This window comes from Erythrolamprus reginae, chromosome 1 (genome assembly GCF_031021105.1).
Source record: "Erythrolamprus reginae isolate rEryReg1 chromosome 1, rEryReg1.hap1, whole genome shotgun sequence".
NCBI lineage: Eukaryota > Metazoa > Chordata > Lepidosauria > Squamata > Dipsadidae > Erythrolamprus > Erythrolamprus reginae.
In genome coordinates, this window is record NC_091950.1 from 123965312 (window position 1) to 123990381 (window position 25070).

Genomic DNA, 25070 nt, shown 5'->3' on the forward strand with positions numbered 1-25070 from the left:
TACACAATTTTTCATAAAAGAATTTTATTTCAGAGATGTTTTTACAACATAAAAGCAACATGCTTTTTCATATAAAACAGTACTTCAGTCTTTTTTAGAAAATGACATCTTTTCTTAATAGAAGTGGTCAGTTATTTTTTTCCTGCCAACATAATGGTGGAGTTTATTTGGTAATTCATTTTAAACATTGGTGTTTTAACATTACATTATGCCTTGAATCTTAAAGTTAAGTTACCACAATACAAATAATGCTCCTTGCACTATTCCCTCTGAAGTAACCCATATTATGCAGTGCGTTTAGTGCTCCATTGGTTCCTCAGGCTTTTCTGCTGTATCTTCAGCAGGCTGAGCAATCTTAAGAGAATAAAAAAAATAAAGATTACTGTTGGGTGTGTGTGTGTGTCACAAAATATTCTAAAAATACAGTGTCTCTCAATATTCAGTGTAGTAATAAATAGGCAGGGAGATTTTCAATACTCCACTTTTTCTGCTTTAAAAATCCAACAGAGATCAGTGGCAAAAATTGGTTTGGTGTATTTTAAATGCTTTCCTTTTGTACACTGCTCAAAAAAAATAAAGGGAACACTTAAACAACACAATATAACTCCAAGTAAATCAAACTTCTGTGAAATCAAACTTTCCACTTGGGAAGCAACACTGATTGACAATCAATTTCACATGCTGTTGTGCACATTCAACTTTGTACAGAACAAAAAGCATTCAATGAGAATATTTCATTCATTCAGATCTAGGATGTGTTATTTGAGTGTTCTCTTTATTTTTCTGAGCAGCATATATTTCTAAGAGAGCCCAATTCCTAGAAAAACCAAGAGTGTTTTCTATACTTCTTAATTGACTCAATTATCTGTCACACCTTCAGTGTTATCATCTGTAAGATATACAGTGATCCCCCGGTTATTGCGTCCCCGACCATTGCGAACAGGGTAATTCGCGATTTTTCAACCCGGAAGTCAAAACACCATCTGCGCATGCGTGCCCTTTTTTCTATGGGCACGCATGCGTAGATGGCGCCCGGCAGATCAGCTGCTGGGCGGCTTCCCTGGGTCTTCCCCCTCTTGCTGGCGGGAGGGCGAAGCCCCCCCAGCACCCGCTCGCCCGCCCTTCGCCCTTCGCCCAGGAAGTTCGCCAGGAGTCAGCGGAGAACGGCGCAACTGTTTTAAAACGATCGGAGCTTTCCAATGAGTCCCGAAGACGCGGAAGTTTGACGTTTGTCTTCGGGACTCATTGGAAAGCTCCGATCGTTTTAAAACAGTTGCGCCGTTCTCCGCTGACTCCTGGCGAACTTCCCCGCTTTAGGAGTCAGCGGAGAATGGCGTGCCTGCTTTAAAACGATCGGAGCTTTCCAATGAGTCCCGAAGACAAACGTCAAACTTCCGCGTTTGTCTTCGGGATTCATTGGAAAGCCGCGCGGGTGTTTTAAAACGTCCCCGCCGACATGGGGGGCTTGCTAGCACCCTCCCAAACCCGGGTTGGGGGTTGGGGGGGTGCTAGCGAGCCCCCCATGTCGGCGGCGACGTTTTAAAACAGCCGCGCCGCCCCCAATCTTCGGCTCCTCGCTAGCGCTGCGGAAGTTAAAAACACCATCTGCACATGCGCAGATGGTGTTTTTACTTCCGCAGCGCTACTTCGCGAAAACCCGCTCGTTGCGGGGGGTCCTGGAACGGAACCCTCGCAACGAGCGGGGGATCACTGTATATACATTTGAAATGCTTATGTGTAGGGCATAAATATATAAAAATAATCATTTGGTCCGTTAAGCAAAATGTCAATTTATTTAATATGCCAATGGAATGTATATATGGAAAGAAACCAATTCTCCCATTTTTTCTAAGTCTGCTTTGGGCAGAGGAAAATGGGAAAAAATGGAAAATGTGTTTACTTTACACTTAGAGGACTCATTGAAAGAGCAAGGGAGGAACACATTTTTTTGCAGAAATTAAAATACAAAGCTTACTGGTCAGGTTAAAGACTGGGTGTTTTAGATGTTTTTTTTAAAGTGTCAAATAAGTAAAGTATCGCGAGGAGAGCATTAAATAGGCAGAATATCACACTCCAAAACCATTCTCTTATATCACGGGTCATCTAATCTCAGAGGTTGGGGCAATCTAGCAAAAGTCCTAATAATGTGGTCCAGTTACTGATTTATAAGTTTTAAAAAATACTGAGATAAGCAAATATAGCAAAAGGGGAGGGGAAGCCTAATGGAACATTTACAAACTGAGATTATTATTTTGTAAAATTTGCCTACCTTTCTCTGTGGTCTTTCTTCTAGACCTTCCAGGAATGGTGCTACATCATCATCATCATAAATAGTAAACTCCATTTCTTTACCAACAATCCCAACAGAAACATTCTGTAAAATGACAATTGTAAAAAGGAGGGGGGGGGGGACACAGGAAAGGGGGGAAGAAATTGTGGGAAATTAGGAGGAAGGATCATTATTTATTATATAAAAGTGGAATAAATATCTAATAAAAATTTAATAACACAATTAGGTGTGGTTGCTGAGAGTCAATGTTCAGGCAACTGGAATGTAATATAATCTACCACCACTGGTCTATAATAAACCGTCATCTTCATGAATCATGGAACATTTTCTGATAAGGCCATCTTTTACTGCTGATTATAGGAAACCCACTTAGAATTGTTTTGAATATCATAATCAGTATTATTTGTAACTAGAAATACGTAGTTCCTGGTATGTCTTTATTGTATGGAACTGATGAACCTGAAGTCACATAAACCTCATTATATTTTGCAAGATACTGGAAGTGACAACATTAAAACTCCGAGCAGACGTCTAATCTTAACCTCCATTTTGTAGAATGCTGAATTAGAAGTTACCATGTTTAAATCTTTAAGATTGCTTAGAACCCTCTTCAGATTTACATTTCCTTAATATTTTATATTACATAGAGTTGTGACTCAGATTATTTTAATGTTCAAAGCGCATCTCTCCAAACCCTTATATGTGCAAGTTTAATTACAAATTTGGATTCTGCTTTACAAAAATAAATGTGTCACTCTTCCACAATGTTTATAACTACTATTAACTGTGTTTCAGACCAACTGAATTGAAAGGAAAAACAATCTCAGGCTTACCTTAATAGTTAGATCTTGTTCAGCAGGAAGTGTTTCTCTCAAAGCACGCAGTCCATGCTTCACTAATTCATTCAGGTTACCTGCAAAATAACTACATTTATGACTAGTTCAGAAATGATGTATTTTCTGGGCTGACGTGGTTAAACACACTCTTAACTTCCTCATCAGGTCTGATAGACAATAACTGTTCAGCAATCATACACACACACAGAGAGAGAGAGAGAGAGAGAGAGAGAGAGAGAGAGAGAGAGAGAGAGAGTATATGTGGAGGGAGAGTAGAAATCATTAACAATACAGTATACTTCAAAGACACTGAACTTACAGTCAGAAAACTCGGTCATGTGTCGTTCCAAGTAAGTCCGAGCTGATTGGGATCTTGCACCAATGGACATGGCTTTGCAATCAAAATAATTTGCAGAAGGGCAAGTCTGGAAGATATGGGGGCCCATATCCTGACAAAATAAAAACAATATTTTTTTTAAAAAAGGAGGAATCTATCAGACAGCTTACATACAGTGTTTCACTCTCACTATCCAGATAAAATATGCTTTTCCATATTTGTAACTATTGGAGGCATTCAACACATTTCATTCTGAACTCTTTCAATTGCAATCTTTCCAAAACTCTCCACTTCAAATGCAAAATTCGTTCAAGCATTTTAAAAACAGCTCCTTTCATATTTGAAACAGCAGTCTCCTTAAAAAAAAACAAAAACAAGCAGAAATGTCTGAAGAACTTGGTGCTCCAAAACAGTTTGAAATATTATGTAGCATTGTCAATACTGGCTTGAGCTGACCGAGAAACCAATTCTCAAAAATCTGGAGAATAATATACTAAAACTGAAATTTATCTTGCAAGAAGTTCCAAATCCAAGTTGTCTATTCAATGTTTATAATGACTTACAAATTGTGTTATGACACAGAATAAGATTCTAAACCCTCTTTGCTGTGATACTACTGTTTACACTGGGAAGAGGAGATCTCCAGAAAACATATACAATATACATGTCTCCCATAGATGATGCACTTACGTCATAGCCTGCAATAAGAAGTCCCACGCCATATGGTCTTCTGCCATAACGCTGCGTTGGTATCTGTGTTTCTTAAACAAGCTGAGGAATACATCTCAAAAAGCTGATTTACATATTCATACTTTATGAAAACTTTCACGTATACTCTTCAAGATTAAAAAACAACAACTCCACCTGAGTCCCACAATTGGGTTATAAAGATGTAGGACACAAATGGAAAGAGCAGTAACAGTGATCATTCAAGCAGTGTTCTCTTTTTGAGAAAGCTGCAGCTCCATCAGCGGAAGACTGGTATTGGATTTTATGATTAGAATTTAATATAATTAGCGGAGTATGAAAATAATCTTTCCCTCAGTCTCCTCTCCAATAAGCTTCAAATTAAATGGATGGATGGATAGACAGACAGACTGACAGACAGACAGACAAATACTGGTTTGAACAAAATCTAAAATATTCAACAGGAATGTTTGACATCTACTATATGAACTATTACGGGAATTTTTGAACTGATAAGAGGCAATATTAAAATAGTCGTGTATTGAATGTGATGAAATTTAATTCAGGTAAATTATGTAAGGTTGAAATAAAATTGGTGGATGACTCTGCCTGAATAGATGAATTTGCTCTAAAACCCAGAAAATGCTCATTTTACTATTCAACTTTTCTTATGCTATTATGTGTAGATTTTTAGCATCAAAGTGAACTGTCCTTAATTCTAAGGAGCCAGGGTGGTGCAGCAAGTAGAGTGGTGTACCACAGGCCACTGAAGCTGACTGTAGATCTGTAGGTCAGCGGTTCAAATCTCATCACTGGCTCAAGGTTGACTCAGCCTTCCATGCTTCTGAGGTGGGTAAAATGAGGACCCGGATTGTGGGGGTAATATGCTGGCTCTGTTAAAAAGTGCTATTGTTAACATGTTGTAAGCAGCCCTGAGTCTAAGGAGAACGGCGGCATCAAAAAATCAAAATAAATAAATAAATTCCTTTTTCTTTAAATTCCCTAATTCCCTATATTGTCTAAACTTTAAAAGGAATAGAAACAGCCAGGTTGACTCATCCTTCCAAAGTTGGTAAAATGAAAACTCAGATAGTTGGAGACTATAGGCTGACATTTATAAACCGCTTAGAGTGTGCTGTAAAACACTATGGAACAGTATACATAAGTGCTAATAGTATTACTATTGCTATTATGCAAAATAACTACAGCTGAGTTCTTTTGCTCTAAGATGATTGTCCAACAGTTAAATCTATTGGCAGCTGTGAAACCCACAATTAAACCCACATAAAAAAGGATACTGCTTCCAATCAGAGACACTAATCGAGATACTGGAAGAGGCCTGTCAAATACAAATCTGGAATCCAAACACTCCTGACGCATGAAATTGCTGTAAAGTAAAACAGAATTTATTCTATTTGTAAGTTCAACACATCTTAGATTTATTCAATAGAAACTTTACTTGAATGTAATACTTGCAATGAATGTAATGATTGCAAAAGGGTGCAGGCAAGGTGAATGAACCCATTTTGGCATGAAATTATTGGATGCTCTTTAGCAAGTATATGTTTCATGTGTTTCCTCCTATTTCTGCAGCAACAATTTCAATCAGGCATATTCTCAGCTCCTCAGTGTTTTCAGTGACTTGTGGATAGAGGAGTGGAATTAATCTTCCTCACTACTACTCTTATACAATGCTGTCACAATCTTCACAAATGACTAAGAATAAATGTTATACACATACTTATTAGAAGACCTGATTATGGCGCGCAGCAACTGCACTAGGCAAGGTTAAGAATAAAGAAACATGGACATCATCTCAGGAACCAAAGGCTTGAATTAGGAATCAGATGCAAACCTGCTGTCGGGGTTCCGATAAATGCCCTAATTAAACCTTAAGCCAGGTTTCAAAAGAAATCCAGCTACTTATTAGGAGCAACATGTCAGAATGTACCCAAGTGAAGTCAGTCTGCCCTATTTTCAATTTATGGCCTATGACCTTTTTCCCTCCTCCCCCCCCCCCCCCAGGGTGTGTCATAAATCACATTCTCCACCTGTACATGCCTCTCTTTGCCTTGTTCCAGGAACCTGGGATACAACCTTGAAAAAGGTACCCATGGAATGCGACACTGGTTGTGGTTGCCGTGCTGCTCCATCAGTCTCCCCCCACCTACCTGTGGCGACTGGAGAGCAGGCCAGGAATGCTTTACGAGCTGACACCTGCTCCATGTATATTTATAAATTTAAAACAAGTCCATATTCAATAAATCAAATAACCGAATTCCAACTTTACCATAAGAGTCTTGCATCAGCAGTGAGTCCAGCAATGGAAATACCAATATGGTTGTCAACATACAAGATTTTTTTCTGATGAGCTGCCAGTTCAGATTGTGCCCTCTAAATGATAGACAAAGTAAGTTATTAATCATACTCTTATAATATGACAATTTGGGGTGGGGGGAGAAAGTGTGCATTATTTTTCACTTGTTTGTTAAACCAGAGTATATAATCTTAATAACAATAGCAAATGTCACCAATTATATAATTTGCAAATCACTGCAGAAACGGACACTTTGTATATAATGCCATTTCAGGAAAACATATAAAATGACATGAATACAGTGGACATTTTATTCATTCATCTAAAGCCTATTGCACTGAGGTTTCACTGTATTAATAATATTTTAATTCACTGTATTAATAAATGTATTTTAAACAGCTGTATTAAAGTTTGTTAACCTTTGCTTTAAGAAGGCACTTTAAGTAATTATTTTATGTATTACCCTTACTGTAAGAAAAATTTGCAATACAGTAATACCTCATGATACGAACTTAATTGGTGCAAGGAGGAGGTTCGTAAGACGAAAGGTTCGTAAGACGAAACATTGTTTCCCATAGGAAACAATGTAAAGTCAATTAATCCGTGCAACCAAAACCCCCCCCCCAAAAAAACGGCTTTCCGGCTGTTTTAAAAGGTCGCAGCCGGCCTGGGGGGCTTGCCAGCACCCCCTGCACCCGGGTTCGGGGTGCGGGGGGGTGCTGGCAAGCCCCCCAGGCCGGCTGCGACCTTTTAAAACACCCACGCTCTTCCCTCACCCCCGCCCCCGCAAAGCATCGCAGCGACAAGCAGGTTTTTCCAACGCGGGTCTTATGCGCCCGAGCCGCGTTTCCCCCCACGTCCGGGCCCACGCACCTGTTCCAGCGGGCTATTTTCCGCCGGTAGTAACGCAGCGCCTCCTGCCCGTTGAGCAGCTTCTCGGACGGCCTCTCGGGGGTGCTGTAGAGCGGGTGCGCGAATAGCCTCCTCAGCTTGGAGTGGGGGGGCCTGGCTGCTCAGGTTGGCGGGTGGCCGAGTCCGGAGCTTTGGACCGGCGGCGACGGCGGCTTCTTCGGCGGGGCAGGAGCAGCGGGGCTCAGCCGTCTCCGTGGCCGGACCGAGGCGCCGCCTCATTTGGGGCCAGAGGTGGAAGTAGAAATCGGCGCTGAGCAGCGCCCCGAGAAGCAGCAGAATGAGCAGCCGGTCGCGCCGGGTCCCCAGCATGGTCAGTGCCGGCGGCTGGGCGAGAAGCAGGCCGGGCGCGAAGGCAGCGGCGCACGGGCGATGCCGGGCCGTGGGTGGGAAAGGAAGGCGAGCCACGCGCCTGTTTGGCCGCGAGAGCCCGGGCGAGTCCCGGCAGGGCCTCTGCCCCGCTGCCGCCGCAGGAGCAGGTGGGGTAAGCCGAGGCAAGGGAAGCAGCAGGCAGCGCCCCGCTTGTGGCCGAGAGTCGACCGGCTGCATCTTTGCCCGGTGGCCTCTCCCGAGTAGGCAGACCGTGCCGCCTCTGGAAGGATGGACGCGTTGGGCGTTTGTTTGCATCACGTGATTGACCGGGTGAAATAAAAGATCTAAAAACCCCTTGTCTCCCCAACCCGGATTTTTAGATCTTTTATTTCACCCGGTCAATCACGAGATGCAAACAAACGCCCAACGTGTCCGAAAGCCAGAGACTTTGGCAAGCGGTCTCTCCGACGAGAACCGGAGCTCGTCGGAGAGACCTCTAGCCAAAGTCTCTGGCTTTCGGACACGTTGGGCGTTTGTTTGCATCTCGTGATTGACCGGGTGAAATAAAAGATCTAAAAATCCCTTGTCTCCCCAACCCGGATTGAATACGGGTTGGGGAGACAAGGGATTTTTAGATCTTTTATTTCACCCGGTCAATCACGAGATGCAAACAAACGCCCAACGTGTCCGAAAGCCAGAGACTTTGGCAAGCGGTCTCTCCGACGAGAACCGGAGCTCGTCGGAGAGACCTCTAGCCAAAGTCTCTGGCTTTCGGACACGTTGGGCGTTTGTTTGCATCTCGTGATTGACCGGGTGAAATAAAAGATCTAAAAATCCGGGTTGGGGAGACAAGGGGTTTTTAGATCTTTTATTTCACCCGGTCAATCACGTGATGCAAACAAACGCCCAACGCATCCATCCTTCCAGAGGCGGCACGGTCTGCCTACTCGGGAGAGGCCACCGGGCAAAGATGCAGCCGGTCGCCTCTCGGCCACAAGCGGGGCGCTGCCTGCTGCTTCCCTTGCCTCGGCTTCCCCCACCTGCTCCTGCGGCGGCAGCGGGGCAGAGGCCCTGCCGGGACTCGCCCGGGCTCTCGCGGCCAAGCAGGCGCGTGGCTCGCCTTCCTTTCCCACCCACGGCCCGGCATCGCCCGTGCGCCGCTGCCTTCGCGCCCGGCCTGCTTCTCGCCCAGCCGCCGGCGCTGACCATGCTGGGGACCCGGCGCGACCGGCTGCTCATTCTGCTGCTTCTCGGGGCGCTGCTCAGCGCCGATTTCTACTTCCACCTCTGGCCCCAAATGAGGCGGCGCCTCGGTCCGGCCACGGAGACGGCTGAGCCCCGCTGCTCCTGCCCCGCCGAAGAAGCCGCCGTCGCCGCCAGTCCAAAGCTCCGGACTCGGCCGCCCGCCAACCTGAGCAGCCAGGCCCCCCCACTCCAAGCTGAGGAGGCTATTCGCGCACCCGCTCTACAGCACCCCCGAGAGACCGGCCGAGAAGCTGCTCAACGGGCAGGAGGCGCTGCGTTACTACCGGCGGAAAATAGCCCGCTGGAACAGGTGCGTGGGCCCGGACGTGGGGGGAAACGCGGCTCGGGCGCATAAGACCCGCGTTGGAAAAACCTGCTTGTCGCTGCGATGCCTTGCGGGGGCGGGGGTGAGGGAAGAGCGTGGGTGTTTTAAAAGGTCGCAGCCGGCCTGGGGGGCTTGCCAGCACCCCCCCACACCCGGGTTCGGGGTGCGGGGGTTGCTGGCAAGCCCCCCAGGCCAGCTGCGACCTTTTAAAACACCCGCGCCGCTTCCCATGTGTCTCCTGGAGCCAAATGCGGAAGTTCGGCTTTGCTGTTCAGCTTCAGGCTTTGCTGTTCGGCTCCGGGAGACAGCTGCGAAGCGGCGCGGGTGTTTTAAAAGGTTGCAGTCTGCCTGGGGGGCTTCCCAGCAACCTCCCGAACCGAACCTGGGGTTCAGCAAAATTTTGCCTCGGCGTTCGGGAGGCTTCTGGGAAGCCCCGCCGCCCGGCTGTTACCTTTTAAAACAGCCGCGGGGCTTCCCAGCAGTCTCCGAACGCAGGTTCGTAACTCGAAAAAAGTTCGTAAGAAGAGGCAAAATTTTTCTGAACCCCGGGTTCGTATCACGAGTTGTTCGTAAGACGAGGGGTTCGTATCTTAAGGTACCACTGTACTCTCTTGATTGCATTTACAATCAAATAATATACCTCATTCTTTTGCCACATGATCTCTCACTGGGCCCACAAATTGCTTGGCTCTTTCCTGTCATTTTATTCTGAAAATATTGTTGTATGTAACTTTTCATGTTTCCAAACTGTATAATAATTTATGTCCCACTTATCTCCCCATCTGGTATTAGGCAAACAATAAGGAGTACAATAATTACAATGTTGTATTTTCAAGATAAATACAATATTTATTTAGAACAGACTTTCTCAGCTCTTGTCCCTATAAATCAAAAGTGATTACAACAATTATTTTTCTTCGCCAATGGATGTATTTACTAGATTGCAAAAAATTACTTTATGATTGTCAATATTATAATGCTTTATGTATCACATATGCCTAAAAAAAAACCAAATTGGATTTCTTCTTGAATTTACCTTTAAGGCAACTAAAACGGCATGGGTTTTTGATTTTAGCCCAACAGTTGCAGATCCTTGTTTGACAGCCTCCATTGCATATTCTATTTGATGAATTCGACCCTAAAAACACAAGATAGCCTTATTAACATGTTGATGGTGCAAATGAGCTGGGAAAGGGAACAATGAACCTCTTTCATTCAGGAACTCATACCATATATGTATATTAGCTGATACCTGTGTTTCACTATGAAACTATATGATGAAGCTTAATAAATTTGACACTTAAAGCTTGAAAGTTAATGAGTAGTTAAAAAAGGGACTGTATTATTTTTCTAGAGATGGTAAACTAAGTTTCTGTCACAATAATGAAGACATTATTTGTATAGCAAAAACTTTCAATTCGTCCCACAGTACAGCTAGAGTTTTCCAAAACTATTCAGTAAATGAAAGCAAGGAAAGGGAAGGGAAGAGAGTCAATGTTTTGGTTTCCACATCATGCTTACTCATAATGTGGTTTATTTGGAATTGAATGTTATGTACACTTTGCCAAGTATGGTTTAATTCAGGGGTCCCCAGTCCCTGGTCCGCGGTCTCGTACATGGGCTGTTAGGAACCAGGCCACACAAGTGAACAAAGGTCATCTGTGCATTTGCAGGTAGCATGCGAAACATACACCCCGCCACCAGTCTGTGGAAAAATTGTTTCCCCCAAAATCAAACCCAGATATCAAAAAGGTTGGGGGCCGCTGGCTGAATCCTCAAACTATAATTTCCATAAACCTGGCTCATTTTGATATAATTTTAATCACAACCTAAAAAGTGAATGTAAATAAAGCATTCTTACTCTTAGATTACTTCTAAGGCCACAATTTAGATTGCCAGATTCTTAATCTATGCAGGTATCCCTTACTGTCCCTGAAATTAGCAAACAGCACACTATAATAATTATCTTATTATTCAGACTCAGTGATCTCATAATCTTGGGACTAGCATCACAGAAGCAACTGTAAGTATGTTAGGCTGCATTTCCCATAGCTATCAGCAGTTTCTAGTTGAGAAAGATACTGTATATATAAATGGCTCATGCACATTACTCTAAATGGCTTGTGCAGGTTGCTACTATAATGAACACATTTCACATAAATACATATCTGCAAATCTCTTACTACTTTTGCTTTCAAAATAAGATTATATACTGTACTTTGATTATTCAAATGGTGAGCAAAGAAAACATACAAAGAAAAATAGAAATATAAAAACAATACCTGGGGACTCCATACAGTGACATCGTTATCGTATTGGTTGCGAAACTAAAGTGAACAAAAGGAATCCATTAATGTGATTGCCATTAAAATAGGAAAAATAAAACAAAATATCATCCTTATTATGGATTATCATTTCTGTAACTAAAAAAAATATGGAAATAATAGGACTTATATTTAATAACTAACTCTCTTTTCAAGATAGGGTCGAATGAACTTGTAGAGGTGTGCAGTATGCAGGTTCAAAGCAGGAAAGTTTCCTCCTGCTACAAATTCAGTAGGAATATTCTCATACCTATTGGCAGCACCTTCCAATACCACAAAAAGGTATGGCTTCTTTAAATATCATCATATAAAATATGCTTTGAGTCAAATTCAAGCAACCTTTCCAATCAGGGGATAGTGCACATTATTACCAAATAGTATCTTTGGTTTGTTCAATGTGTGGAAGTATATTCCTCATAATTATTAAGCTTTATTAAGAAGTGCAGGAAACAAACTTTGACAAAGGAAAAATAAAAGATGGGTTGGAAGAAGTATCATGAAGGAAATAATAAATGATCATTTATAGTATGGATATGTAACCCAAATCACAGTATTATAAATCAAGGCAAACATGGAAATGTTTGCTAAAGTAATATCCAGCAGTTCATTTCAAAAATATAATTAGAAATAAGCCCACATTTCCAAATTGCATGTGGAGATTTATAAACTAAAACTGTAAGCTAAGTAAAAAAAAAGTTTTGCTTTCAGTTTCAGTAAGAACAAAAGTATTGCACATCTAGTCTCTGATCTGAAAAAGAAAAAAAATGTGTCATTAACTACTTGCACAATACCTCTTCCTATTGGCAGCTGAAATTTACTTCTGATTATTTTTCGGACTGCACTGTGAGGACTTAAAATGTACTTTAAATTATACCCCCTTTTGAAACAGAAAATCATACTCAACTGTTTTAATTTTAATTGAGCCGCCCCGAGTCTTCGGAGAGGGGCGGCATACAAATCTAATAAATTATTAATTATTATTAAATTATTATTAATGCCACAGATGCACCTCTATAGCATTTATATTATCTACTGCATGTAAATACATTGTTCTTATATTCATTCATACGTTTATCTGCTCTGCTAAATTAACTTCATAGGTTTTTGTTGCCCGGTTTTATTTCGTGAAACCACCATAGAGGACTCTCTACATAACTAAGATACATAAATAGATGCAGTATGGATCTACTCATCTCCTTTGCACCTCACCGCAACCAAATCCAGCAAAAGACTGGAAACAGAAGTATGTCAAAACGCTGACTTATTATATGTGTATCCCACATATATGAAGCGTGGGAATTGTGTTAGGAAATACAAAGACATAAGTACGGGGAGAAAATTGTTGTTGGGAATTGCTTCCTTTAGTAAGGTTCTAAATTTTAAAAATAATAAATATAATGTAAAATAAATGTAAAGAAGAAAAACATGTATAAAAGAATAAAGGCAGCCAGCCTATTTTGTATTGGTTTCAAAGTAGGTGTGAAAGCACAACTTCAGATACAATTTGGAAAGTCTTTTCTGATTACTCAAGTGAGTAATGTATTGTAAAATGTAAAAATATGTACATTACTATTATTATTATTATTATTATTATTATTATTATTATTATTATTATTTAGATTTATATGCCGCCCCTCTCCATAGACTCGGGGTGGTTACATGCAATGTAAAAATACATTAATGAAACAAAAAGGAAACAAATGCTTGCTTCACCAGAAAAAGACTGCTGGGCTGCCTACTGGAAGGGCAGATGAGAGTGCAAAAAAATGGGAGGAAGGTGAAAAGGACCAGGCCATACGGAGCAGTAATTCCTTTTTTGGGGAGGGGGGAGACGGGAAGTCTTCCCTAAACCCTCAAAACTTTAATTTTAGACGTCTAATGTTGACCTCACCCCATTCCTAACAGGTCTGTCAGGGGTGTGCATAAACGCACCATCATGCCTACCACCCCTATCCTAATCTCCTCATGTATGAAGAAGTGTGGTTTCCTGCCCAAGCCAGGGGTTAGACTAGAACATTGTTTCCCAACCGTGGCAACTTGAAGATATCTGGACTTCAACTCCCAGAATTCCCCAGCCAGTTGCTGGCTGGGGAATTCTGGGAGTTGAAGTCCAAAGGTCCCTCAACTCTGCTGTTATAATTTATTTTACTCATAACCGTGCTTGTACTTCTTATATATCCACAATCATGTTTATACTTTGCTTATACACACGCTTGACTAAATCAATAAATCTGGCACACTCTCCCTCCCAAAAATTTTACTACTGCTGCTGCTGAGTGGGGATTACTGGACACGAATTTTTTAAAAAAATCTCTGCCTATCCCGGCCACTACAGACATGCATGATTTTAAAAACTGTTTTCATTGTTGATTTTAATTGTTCTGACTTTTCAGTGGGTTTTATATTGCGTTATTTGTATTTGGCTGTGAGTCGCCCAGAGTCCTTCGGGAGTAGGGCGGCACAGAAATCCAAATCAATAAAATAAAAATAAAATAAAATAAAATAATTAAGAAAAACACTCCAAGAACGAGAGACAAGCAGATCACCCCTAATAGATTTAAGGTTTGCAAAATGGGGGTGGGGAGGAAATGGCAATTAAAAACAAGGCAATCCGGGCCTTTGCAATCTCAGCCGGCCGTGTGCTGAGTCACATCTATCGCCCCCGGGGGAACGAAAGCGCGGCCTCCCTCCCTCCCCTGCCGCCCCGCTCGCTCCATAGCCCCCTCCGTCTCCCCCTCCTCCCTCCACAAACGCCGGTGCTTCGCGTCTCACCATGTCGGGCAACGTTCGGACGGCAGCGCCGGCGCCTCGACCAGAAAAGGTGATGGAAAGCGACGGCGAACTCGGCAAGCGATAGGTTTGGGCCCCGGACGCTTCTTTTCCTTTTCCGCAAAAGGCGGAGCAGCCGATTGCCGAGCTTCCGATCCCAACACGCTTTAAAAGCCACCTCCCTCTTTCAAGAAATCGTAGGTAGGCGTGGTCGAATCTTGAGTTGAGCATGCGCGTTGGATCCTTGATTAAAAAAAAAAAACACGGGCCGAGCTGCGGGAAGAATGGAACCGGGAGAGTTAAAAGGAGGAGCCTGTCAATTCGGTGTACTGTACAGATTGTAGTATCCCCGACGTAGTAGATAACGGTAGTCGTTTCGCCGTACAGAGGAAGAAACAAAGAGGTAACACAGCTTCTCCATTCGTAGGCAGCGCTGAGAATTGATTAATTTGCACTTTACACTACAAAAGTGTAAAAAGAACATAGTAGTTCCAGTTAGGAAAAAATATTTTTTTCCTAAAAATAAGGATTTTTCCTAAAAAAATAAAATGTTCCTAAAAATAAAGATTTCTCCCACACGGGCTTGGTACACGATTTACAAACAGTCGCGCTTTTTGCCTCTATTGACTTCTGAGATTTATCCCCTTTTTTGTTTTTGCGTTATTTTTTTGGCCAGTTCCCTTTCATCAATGGTTGCGAACTGCTAGTATTTAAGTGTAAGGTTAAGAGTTATACCGGTAGTAAGTCTATTTCTTTCCTCTCTCGGAACATAACTGAGCAGTTGAACTGCTCCTTTGTGTGTTTGTGTGTATTTCTCAACTTCTGCAATTTTAAGATGTGGACTTCCAACCCCCAGAATTCCCAAGCAATTCTGAAAGTGGAAACCATACGTTAAAATTGCTAAGGATGAGAATTTTTTCTGTAAATTTGGGCAGTAGACTGACACACCCTCCCTCCCAAAAATTTTACTGCTGCTGTGGCTGACTGAGTGGGGATTACTGGGCAATCTTTTTTTTAAATCTGCCTCTCCAAAGTTAAATGATTCTTATACAAAATTAAAACATTACAGGGCACAAACATACATGCAGGCAGAACAGGCAGTTGCAAAATTTATTTTTAATGCAATCTTTACAATAGTATTACAATAGGACAATGTTTTATGACTGCCTGATATATAGAATGTTGTGGATTTGAAACCTTGAGATTTTTTAATTATTATTTTCCTTTCTTTGAAATTACCTCTTCTCCTTCTCTTTAAAGTACAAATGCAATAATGTCCTCTTCTATCACTTCTCCACAGACATCTATATAAAAGCAAAAACCATTCACACATAAATCATGAAATATCCAGAACTGTAAAGCCTACGAACTTGAAATTTGCCACGTATGTTCCTCTTGACTTCTAGATGCTCACTAAGAAAGGAGTTTTCAAAATGACCCTCGAAGCATGAGTATTTCTTTATTATTATTAACAAGTTCTGATGCTAAGGAGTTCTACTCCCCCCTCCTCACTTGAAAAGAAATCTGATCCAAATGCAAAACACAAGCAGAGGACTTTCAGTTTCTCTTTTGCTTTTACAATAGCAAGCAGCTCTACTACAGAACAATTGAGCTAAGCCACATACAGACACCTTCCTGTTTCCTTCCTCACATAGCAAATACTGTTTGAGTTTCCAAACACCCCTCAACACTCTCATACATTAATAGGACACTAGTCAGATGAATACCAATGGATGCTGGCAGGCAGAGACACACCCCCCTCCTTTGTTTTCCTCAATTCAGAGGAATCTGTTCCTTCTATTGTAACACCAGTTAGGAAAAGAGGCAAAAAACGCAGGAAAACATTTACAGATGTGATTAGGAAAACACAAGTAAGAAAAGCTGCCTGTTTCTCACATGGCCAGTTCTATGTGGCAATCATATGATCATAGGACATTGTCATGGTTGTAAATGCCTGCAGCTGCAAAGACCTGAATCTTGGGCATGTAACTATGGGAACACTGCAATTGTTAGCAGGATTCATCATCATAAAGTCACTTTTTTTCCATTGAATTTCCACAATAAGTTCAAATAGACAAGGCAATTGTCAAATGAGTACTACCGGTATATACATGTGGTCCTCATTTAATGACTACTTCTTCAGCACCTGAACTTGAAGTGATGCTAATTGATGGTACTTACTTGCCTTGAGGTGCTTGCTGTTACAGCACCCTGTGGTCATGTGATTGCAATTTAGGAACTGGTTAGCGGCACAGATTTCTGACAGTTACAGCATCCCATGTACATGTAATCGTGATTTGTGACTTTCCCTGCTGATTTCCCATGAACAAAGTTAATGGGGAAGCCTGCAAGTTTCAATGACACGAAGTCCTCGCTTAACAAATCCACAGTGCTTTGCTTAACAGTGGTAACTGAGGACTGCTAAAACTACCATTGTAATGTGGTGTGGTCATGTGATATACTTTATGTCAATTAATGATGGAATTTCTGATCCTAATTACCAATGCTAAGTGAGAAATTGTTCTGTTGTTTTATCGCTTTATCTGCTGGCTTTCAAAACAGCAATATAGTTACATGCTAGGTATGTATTGTAATCAACATGCTGTGGTAGAGCTTCTGGTAAAGATACCTATAACAGGGTTGTCAAATTCGCGGCTCATGGACCAGATGCATCATGCGCTGACGATGCCCTTCCCCAGTTTAGCAAAGGGGGGGGGGGGGAGTTGCAATATGTCATGTGATGACAATGTGTCACTCCAGGTTTGACACCCCTGCTCTATACTATATTAGAGACCATGTGAGTTCCACTTCTTTCTGGTAAAAAAACAATATGCCAGCTGTTCTTTTTATATTAAATTGTGGAAGGAGTTTTGTTTTTCTGAATCTCACTCTGGGATCCAGACATAAAGTAAGATTGCCTTATCTCCAAAGCACACTAGACCAGATTGGGTGGATTCTGCTCCATATCAGCTTTTGGAATTCCCATATCTTTAACAATATTCTTCCTTATCTTTTCCCACAAACCATTTATCCTGATTGCTCAGAGCTATTTCCATAAACAGTGGAAAGAGGAATTCTTGTGAAGGAAATGATTTCGTTGGACTCTTTACTGCCAGCAAAAACAAGTGATTGAAACAGAGATTTGACTTTAACAAAAAGTAGCTTGGAATTATCTTGAAAAACTAGGATTGCTATTTTCTTCTCATATTTTCTACTATAAAGGATAACTTGTCTTTATTATTTAATCTACTATTTTCATGATGCCTTTGTTTTGGGTATATGCTGTTTCAGTCTTTCTCAGCAAATATTATTTTCTTTTATATCTTGTTTGCAAGTTGTGTTTATCCAACCATTTTCCTTTAGTTGTCAAGCAACAACTACCCAAGCTACGTTCTTTGAACCAATACCAGCCTAAGAAAGCACAGCAGATGGCCTAGCTGCTAAAACAAAGAGTTGCTTTCATTCTTAATTTTGTTTCCTGTGCTCTTTTCATTAAGGAACTCTGTAATGGAATACCTGACCTTTATAAAGATCAAAATGTAAATATTGTTCTTTACATGTTGGTCTTGAATGTTTGCCTTTTGAAATGGTTGCTAAAGCCCTGCTATGCTTAAAAACATATTCTTGTTACCAAGGTATATCTATTCTTTTCATCCTTTCCTTCTTCCAACCTTTAAATATTTTCTTTTATTTATTTACAGCATAAAGGAAACCTCAATTAACTGGCTTTTTGGTGAACACATAATTGCATTCTTGGTTCAAACTAAGGATGTGCATGTACCAAATCTTTTATAGCCTACTATGCACAATATATCTGTTTCTGGTGTTTTCTTCTGGACATGATATAAAAAACAGACTACAGTATTTGTTCTGGACAGAAATGGGTGAGGTCAGAGAAAATGCTAAAGAGAGGGAAAACACTGGAATATTATGGAGGCAGGTGAACCAATGCCATCCCAGTTTCTAGAGAAAGGTCAGAAGGAGTACCAAATCTTTTTGCTGCTTAACACATAGAGTTGCTTTTGCAACATCCAAATCAATTAAAGTGTTTGGAGATCGCCTGAAAAGTTCAGCAGAATTGCTGGAACCTATTTAACTTCCTTGGATTAAAAAATCCCCCCCCCCCCATGCATATTTGTGTATTTGAATTATAATCTTCCCACAGCAATTTACTGAGATGGATGGTTACAGAAATCAATCAATCAAAGAAATGAATAAATGAATGAATGAATGAATGAATAAATAAATAAATAAATAAATAAATAAATAAATATGTGGAATATAAATTCATGCAGAAAGCCACACTAGATCTGAGTGTTCATTCTCAGCCTTCAGTTCTCATAATAAATAACTTTTCGTTAGAAGTCTGGAAACAAATAACCAGTGCTACAGTGCCTCTCCATACATATCCCCCAGTCTGGTGTTCATCATGTATTGGAGTTAAAAATCCCAGATTCTTTCAGTTTTCATAATTTTTTGGCCAAGTAGGTTTGGAATTATGTGAACTGAAATCTCATTCATCCAAGAAAAATTCTAATTTAGGAGGTTATTAAATACTGATGCTTTTGTTTTCAAAAAATTAGCTTATTTTTCTTTTAAAGGAATCCATATTGGCAATCATTTTGCAGAAAGAAAGAAAATCCCATTTAATTTCTAGTGATTCAAAGTTTAATTATGATTTCAGAATGAAAAAAGTCATTCTCTTCTACCTCACATCTATAAATTTTACATATGGTACTTCTATCGTGTTTTTCTGTCTTCACACTTTTTCCAAGTGTTCAGCTTACTTTTTTCAACAATATATTATTTCTGATTTAATGATAAGTAGTTACTGGTAGTCCTCAATTTAGAAGCATTTGTTTAGTGACTGTTCAAAATTACAGCAATGCTGGAAAATGTTGGCTTATGACCAGTCCTCATATGGGAGACTTTTGCAGCCTCCCTATCGGTCATATGATCGAACTTCATGCCTTTGGCAACTGAACTGTATTTACAATGGTGGCACTGTCCTGGGTCACATGATCCCATTTTGTTACTTTGCCAGCTGGTCTCCAATAAGCAATGTCAATGAGGGGAAGTTGTATTCGCTAAATGATTGCGTAAGTTACTTAATGGCCACAGCAAGAAAGTTTGTAACATCAAGTGTACTTACTTGGCAAAGCTTCAGTCCCAATTGTGGTTCTAACTTGAGGGCCGCCTGTATTCCAAATGCAGTAGTCCTATCATAGAATTCTATAAATGAGGTGACATTATTCTGACAGACAAATCACTTTAAAATTATTTCTAAATTGCTGTCTGGTTTTATGAATTAAATTATTAAAATAGGTTAAAAATATATTACAATAGCTTCTTAATTAGAAAAATAAATATGTGCTCTGCACAATTTGTATTGTAGGGAATGAAAGTATGTGTTAGACAAGCCCTGAAGAACTCAGTACTTTTATTGGAATTTACTGAAGATAAACAATTATGGAGCTATAAATCATTTTGTAAAGAATTGAATCACCTTTTTATGACTAGAAAAGTACACAGTATTTTTTTTTTAAAAAATGTCTTTTAACTTTTATAGGAGACATGTTTATGAAGAGTCAAAATTCTGGAAAAGGAACTACAGTGGTACCTGCACTTATGAACTTAATTCTTTCTGTGACCAGGTTCTTAAGTAGAAAAGTTTGTAAGAAGAAGCAATTTTTCCCATAGGAATCAATGTAAAAGCAAATAATGTGTGTGATTGGGGAAACCCCAGGGAGGGGGGAGGACTTGTTTCCTCCCAGGAGATACCTAAAGAGGCCCCATGGAGGCTTCTCCCCACTTTTCCAGCCCTGTTTCCTCCCAGGAGATTCCTAGAGAGGCCTCACGGAGGCTTCTCCCTGCCTTTTCCAGCCCGCTTTCCTCCCAGGAGATTCCTAGAGTGGCCCCACAGAGGTTTCTCCCCGCCTTTTCCGGCCCTGTTTCCTCCTAGGAGATTTCTAGAGTGGCCCAACAGAGGCTTCTCCCCGATTTTTCCAGCCCTGTTTCCTCCCAGGAGATTCCTAGAAAGGCCTCATGGAGGCTTCCCCCTGCCTTTTCTGGTTACAGTTTTGGAGCTTTGGTTTGTAAGTGGAAAATGGTTCTTGAGAAGAAGCAAAAAACCCCACCCGGTTCTTATCTAGAAAAGTTTGTAAGTAGAGGCGTTCTTAGGTAGAGGTACCATTGTACTTATTTGCTTACTTTTTGTCATGGAAATGCATTATAGAAACTCAACTTTCCTTCATAAAATAAATTTGAGGTTCAGAAATAGTTCAGTTTTCTTTCTGGAGAGTGAATAGCGCATAGTTCAATTTTTAATAGCAATTCTTGGAGACACATAAGTGCAGCTTAAATAAATATTATAAAAATAAGCCGAAATGTTTGTAGGCTCATAGCCAAGTATATTGCAAATAGCAAAATAATTTAATTATGGAAAAATAAGAATTTACAACCCATCAGAACCAATGTAATCCATCTATATTACTTCTAACATTGTATTGAAACTTATTTGCATTGTTATTTTGACTAACAATTTGATCTACATTGTGTTTATATGTAAATTCCTAAAGCCACCAGGAGTCGTCCCAGTTTTGTTTGATAGGTTAATCCCATAATAAATCACAAATGGAATTACTGTAGTTTCATAATGTAATATAGAATCAAACAAGTCTATGATCTAGACAGCATGGTTTTCTGTGCGTGTTCAAAAAGCTATAATAATGAATAAATCTTCCTTTCAGAATTAGAGAATCTCTTGATGAGAAGAAAAAGAAGCACAAACTCTTGCAGAAAAGGGAAAAGCTGATAACTGCAAACCCCTCCTAAACCTGAGAAATGTATCATACATACATACGTATGTACATATACAGTATACATATATTCATACACACCATGGAATCAGTTGGATCATTAGATGACAAAGAAAGAGATGCTCAAATATAGTTCTTGGAGAGAATATACTTCGTATATTTTGTATATTTATTACAAAAGATATAAGGCAGATATTTGATTTTTTTCACAGAACGTGGGACAACTTTAAAGTCTACTCAGTAATAAATACAGTGATACTTCGTCTTATGAACTTAATTGGTTCTGGGATGAGGTTTGTAAGGTGAAAAGTTTGTAAGACAAAACAATGTTCCCCATAGGAATCAATGGAAAAGCGATTAATGCGTGCAAGCCCAAGACTCACCCCTTTTGCCAGCCGAAGCACCCGTTTTTGCGCTGCTGGGATTCTCCTGAGGCTCTCCTCCATGGGAAACCCCACCTCCGGACTTCCGTGTTTTTGTGATGCTGCAGGGGAATCCCAGCAGCACAAAAACGGGTGCTTCACTGGCAACGGAAGTCTAGATTTGGGGTTTCCCAGCGAGGGGAACCTCAGCGAAATTGCAGCATCGCAAAAACACGGAAGTCCTTGAAACCCCACCTCTGGACCTCCGTGTTTTTGCGATGCTGCAATTTCGCTTAGGCTCCCCTCACTGGGAAACCCCACCTCCAGACTTCCGTTGCCAGCGAAGCGCCCATTTTTGCACTGCTGGGAGTCCCCAGCAGTATCGCAAAAACACAGAAGTCCGGAGGTGGTGTTTCCCATGGAGGGGAGCCTCAGGGGCTTCGCTGGCAACAGAAGTCCGGAGGCGGGGTATCCCAGTGGTGGCAGCTTGGGTTTGTAAGGTGAAAATAGTTTGGAAGAAAAGGCCAAAAAATCTTAAACCCCAGGTTTGTATCTCGAAAAGTTTGTATGACGAGCGGTTTGTAAGACGAGGTATCACTGTAGTTTGATTCTGATCTTTGTACTGTGGAATCCTTTAAACCAGCATTTCCCAACCGGTGTGCCGCGGCACACTAGTGTGCCGCGAGACACAGCCAGGTGTGCCGCAAAGCCTAGGGAAGCTCCAGCTGGGCGGGGCGCTGCCGGTGTCGGACCGCAGGTGCCTCGGACCTGGAGCTCCCACTCGCAGCTGTCCCCCGGCTACTGCCCGATGCAGCTGTTTTCGGCGCTCTCCTGCTGGGCCCCAAAGAAGGAAGGCGGGAAAAAGGAGAGCTTCATTATTCGCGCCTCCTTTTTCCCACCTTCCTTCTTTGGGGCCCAGCAGGAAAGCGCTGGAAACAGTGGCATCTGGCAGTAGCCGGGGGACAGCTGCGAGCACCTTTCCCCGTAAGCTGCCCCCTCTCCTCCTCCTCCTCCTCCGCCGCCGCCTCCTGTCTTGGGGCACGATCTGCCCCCTCTCCTCCTCCGCCGCTTCCTGCCTTGGGGCGAGCAATCCGGGAGTCCGGGACTGTGTGGCTTTGCGCCATGAAGAGAAAACGGCCGACTTTTCCCTGCTGCCCGAGCCGTTTTCTCTTCATGGCGCAAAGCCACACAGTCCCGGACTCCCGGATCGCTCGCTTCTCCGGTCAGCAAAGCCATCTGCCCAGGAAAGCGCCGCGCATTGAAAAAGTGCGATGCTTTTCCGGCAGCCGGCTGGAGAAGCGAGCGATCCGGGAGTCCGGGACTGTGGCTTTGCGCCATGAAGAGAAAACGGCAGCAGGGAAAAGTCAGACGGGCTAACGGGAGGCGGCGCGTGGCTGGGCGCTGGGGACATCTGGGAGGGCGAGGGGGCTGATCGCTGCTGCCTCTTAGCTGCAGAGCTGGCTGGCGGAGGCGAAGACAACAGCCGCCGGCTCTCTCCCTCCACTCTCTCACTTTCTTTTTCTCTCTGTTGCCGGCATGGTGAACGAGAGAGAAAGAGAGAGAGAGAGAAAGGAGGGGAGAGAGAATGAGAGAGAAAGAAAGCAAGAGAGCGAGAGAAAGACAGGGGGGAAGGAGGGAGAGGGAAAGACATAGAGGGAGGGAAGGAGGGAGAGAGAAAGAGAGCAAAAAAGAGAGGAAGAAAGAAAGAGGGATGGAGAGAGAGAAAGAAGGGAAGGAAGGGAGAGAAAGAGGGAGGGAGAAATAGAGTGAAATGGAGGAAGAGATTTTTTTTTGTCCAAACTTTTCTTTAGCCCCCCCCCCCCGCCCCCCTCAGTGTTCCCCAGAATTTTGAAAATATGAATAATGTGCCGTGGCTCAAAAAAGGTTGGGAAACACTGCTTTAAACAACTCAAGATATGAATCTTAGCAAAAATCTATAACTTTTTCCTCAAGTCAGGCTCAGTCAAAGCGTGATGCCATGTTTGAAAGAGAGATCCGGGAACGTGTACAGTAATCAAAAGTAACATAAATACACAGAGGAATAAGATTTGCTGAAGGAAATCAGTAAGGATCTTGCAAAAGTAAATCCTGCCTCATCAACACTTCATTTTGAAAAATGTTTTGGCAAGGCTTACCAAGGCTTACTAAGTAAGAGCAAACACAGCAGTCATGGGATAAGAGAACTTGACTATTTAAGGATTGCTAACTGGTTTAAAACAAAAATAAACTGCCAATTTTCTGTTTAAAGGGTCTACTTAAAATGGTCAGCCAAATGGCAAGTATGCTTCAGTTTAAGTAAGTGTAAATTGATGCATGCTGGAGCACAAAATTCTAACTTCCTGCATAACATGTAAACTGTTTTTGTGGCTGCAGAATCTCTGCAGCTCAGGAAAGACAATGATCTTTGGTCTTTATTCTCACTGCTCTGGTTTTCAAAGTTGTTTTTAACCCCTTGGGAAGTCCCAGAAAATGTGTGACATGCGAGCACACCCTTATTGTATCAGTTCTTGGTTGATAAGACTACATGTCCTATTTGTTATGCCTTATAAGGAAGAAAAGAGGCCAAAGGGTGTAAACTGAACGTCATAATCATAAAAGAAAATACCTCAAGTCAGATAATAAATCAGAAATAAAAATCAAACAGGTGCTCATGTTCAAAAATCTGGGAGTGGTCTTCCATGCTTAGGGAGTCTAGAAAGCCTGTCAGAAATACAATATTCAAAGAGTCCTCAACAAAAGATCATTCTACTCCAAGAGATTCTACTAATTCAAAGGAAACAAATTAATAAAAAAACATTTTAAGGTTAAAATCCTCACTCAACTTTTATAAAGAGCCCAGGTAGCATCTTAAACTTTATATAAACAAATTGTTCAAGAAACATACTGCAGTCCCAATGAATATTCCTAGGGAGCTCAGGCTTGAGGTGGGATTGGCCTATGAATAAGAAAGAACTGAGGGGAGGGAGGGGGAGGGTTAAGGGTGAAAAGTATGAAAATTAAAAATAAATAATAAAAACACAACACAGTACATCATCTCTAATGTACATATGAATATTTTTTTTTGCAAAAAAAGAATTATTCTGTGAATTTATAAAATAATATAAAACATCTAAACTTTCAAAAAAAGAGAGATGGGATTGATCAAGTTAATAGCAAGAGCATGACATTTAGTCTTAATATCTTGGTTTAAGATTAGTCTCTCCCAATGGCCTGATTAAGCTATTCTTTTTGGATGACCCATCACCGTGAGAATCCCAGTGGACCAGAAACATCTGACATTGACCAGGCAAAAGAGACAAAAGGCTAGGTGACATTGAGGATTGTACTCAAGCTAGCATCCTTTCCCAAAATAGCAGAACCGTAATAGTGAAATCAAGAGCCTCTTAATGCGGGTGAAGGAGGAGAGTGCAAAAGTTGGTTTGAAACTCAACATTAAGAAAACTAAGATCGTGGCATCTGGCCCTCTCAATTCCTGGAAAATAGATGGGGAAGAAATGGAGGTAGTGACAGATTTTATTTCACTGCAGTTGGGGACTGCA

At 41.5% G+C, this 25070-nt stretch overlaps 1 protein-coding gene across 1 annotated transcript; it reads right to left on the bottom strand.

The window, feature by feature from the left end:
- Positions 1–7: 7 nt before the first annotated feature.
- PSMA1 (proteasome 20S subunit alpha 1) lies at positions 8–14597 on the bottom strand. Its single transcript, XM_070763875.1, has 10 exons — positions 14355–14597; positions 11541–11585; positions 10295–10396; positions 6441–6544; positions 5449–5537; positions 4154–4224; positions 3446–3575; positions 3124–3203; positions 2270–2374; positions 8–354 (listed from the first exon to the last, which is right to left on the bottom strand). Exons 1-10 carry the CDS (start codon positions 14580–14582, stop codon positions 298–300), a joined length of 1011 nt encoding a protein of 336 aa, XP_070619976.1. The 5' UTR covers positions 14583–14597; the 3' UTR covers positions 8–297.
- Positions 14598–25070: the final 10473 nt, after the last annotated feature.

What these genes read in the sequence shown, in the direction of transcription:
- PSMA1 (XM_070763875.1), bottom strand. Translation starts at nt 14,582, where the DNA reads ATGCTCAACTCAAGATTCGACCACGCCTACCTACGATTTCTTGAAAGA. An exon ending in TCACTGTATGGAGTCCCCAG is followed by an intron (nt 10,397 to 11,540) that starts GTATTGTTTTTA and finishes TTGTGTTTTTAG; the next exon opens with GGTCGAATTCATCAAATAGA. An exon ending in GCTGATGCAAGACTCTTATG is followed by an intron (nt 5,538 to 6,440) that starts GTAAAGTTGGAA and finishes TTTACTTTACAG; the next exon opens with CAATTTCATGCGTCAGGAGT.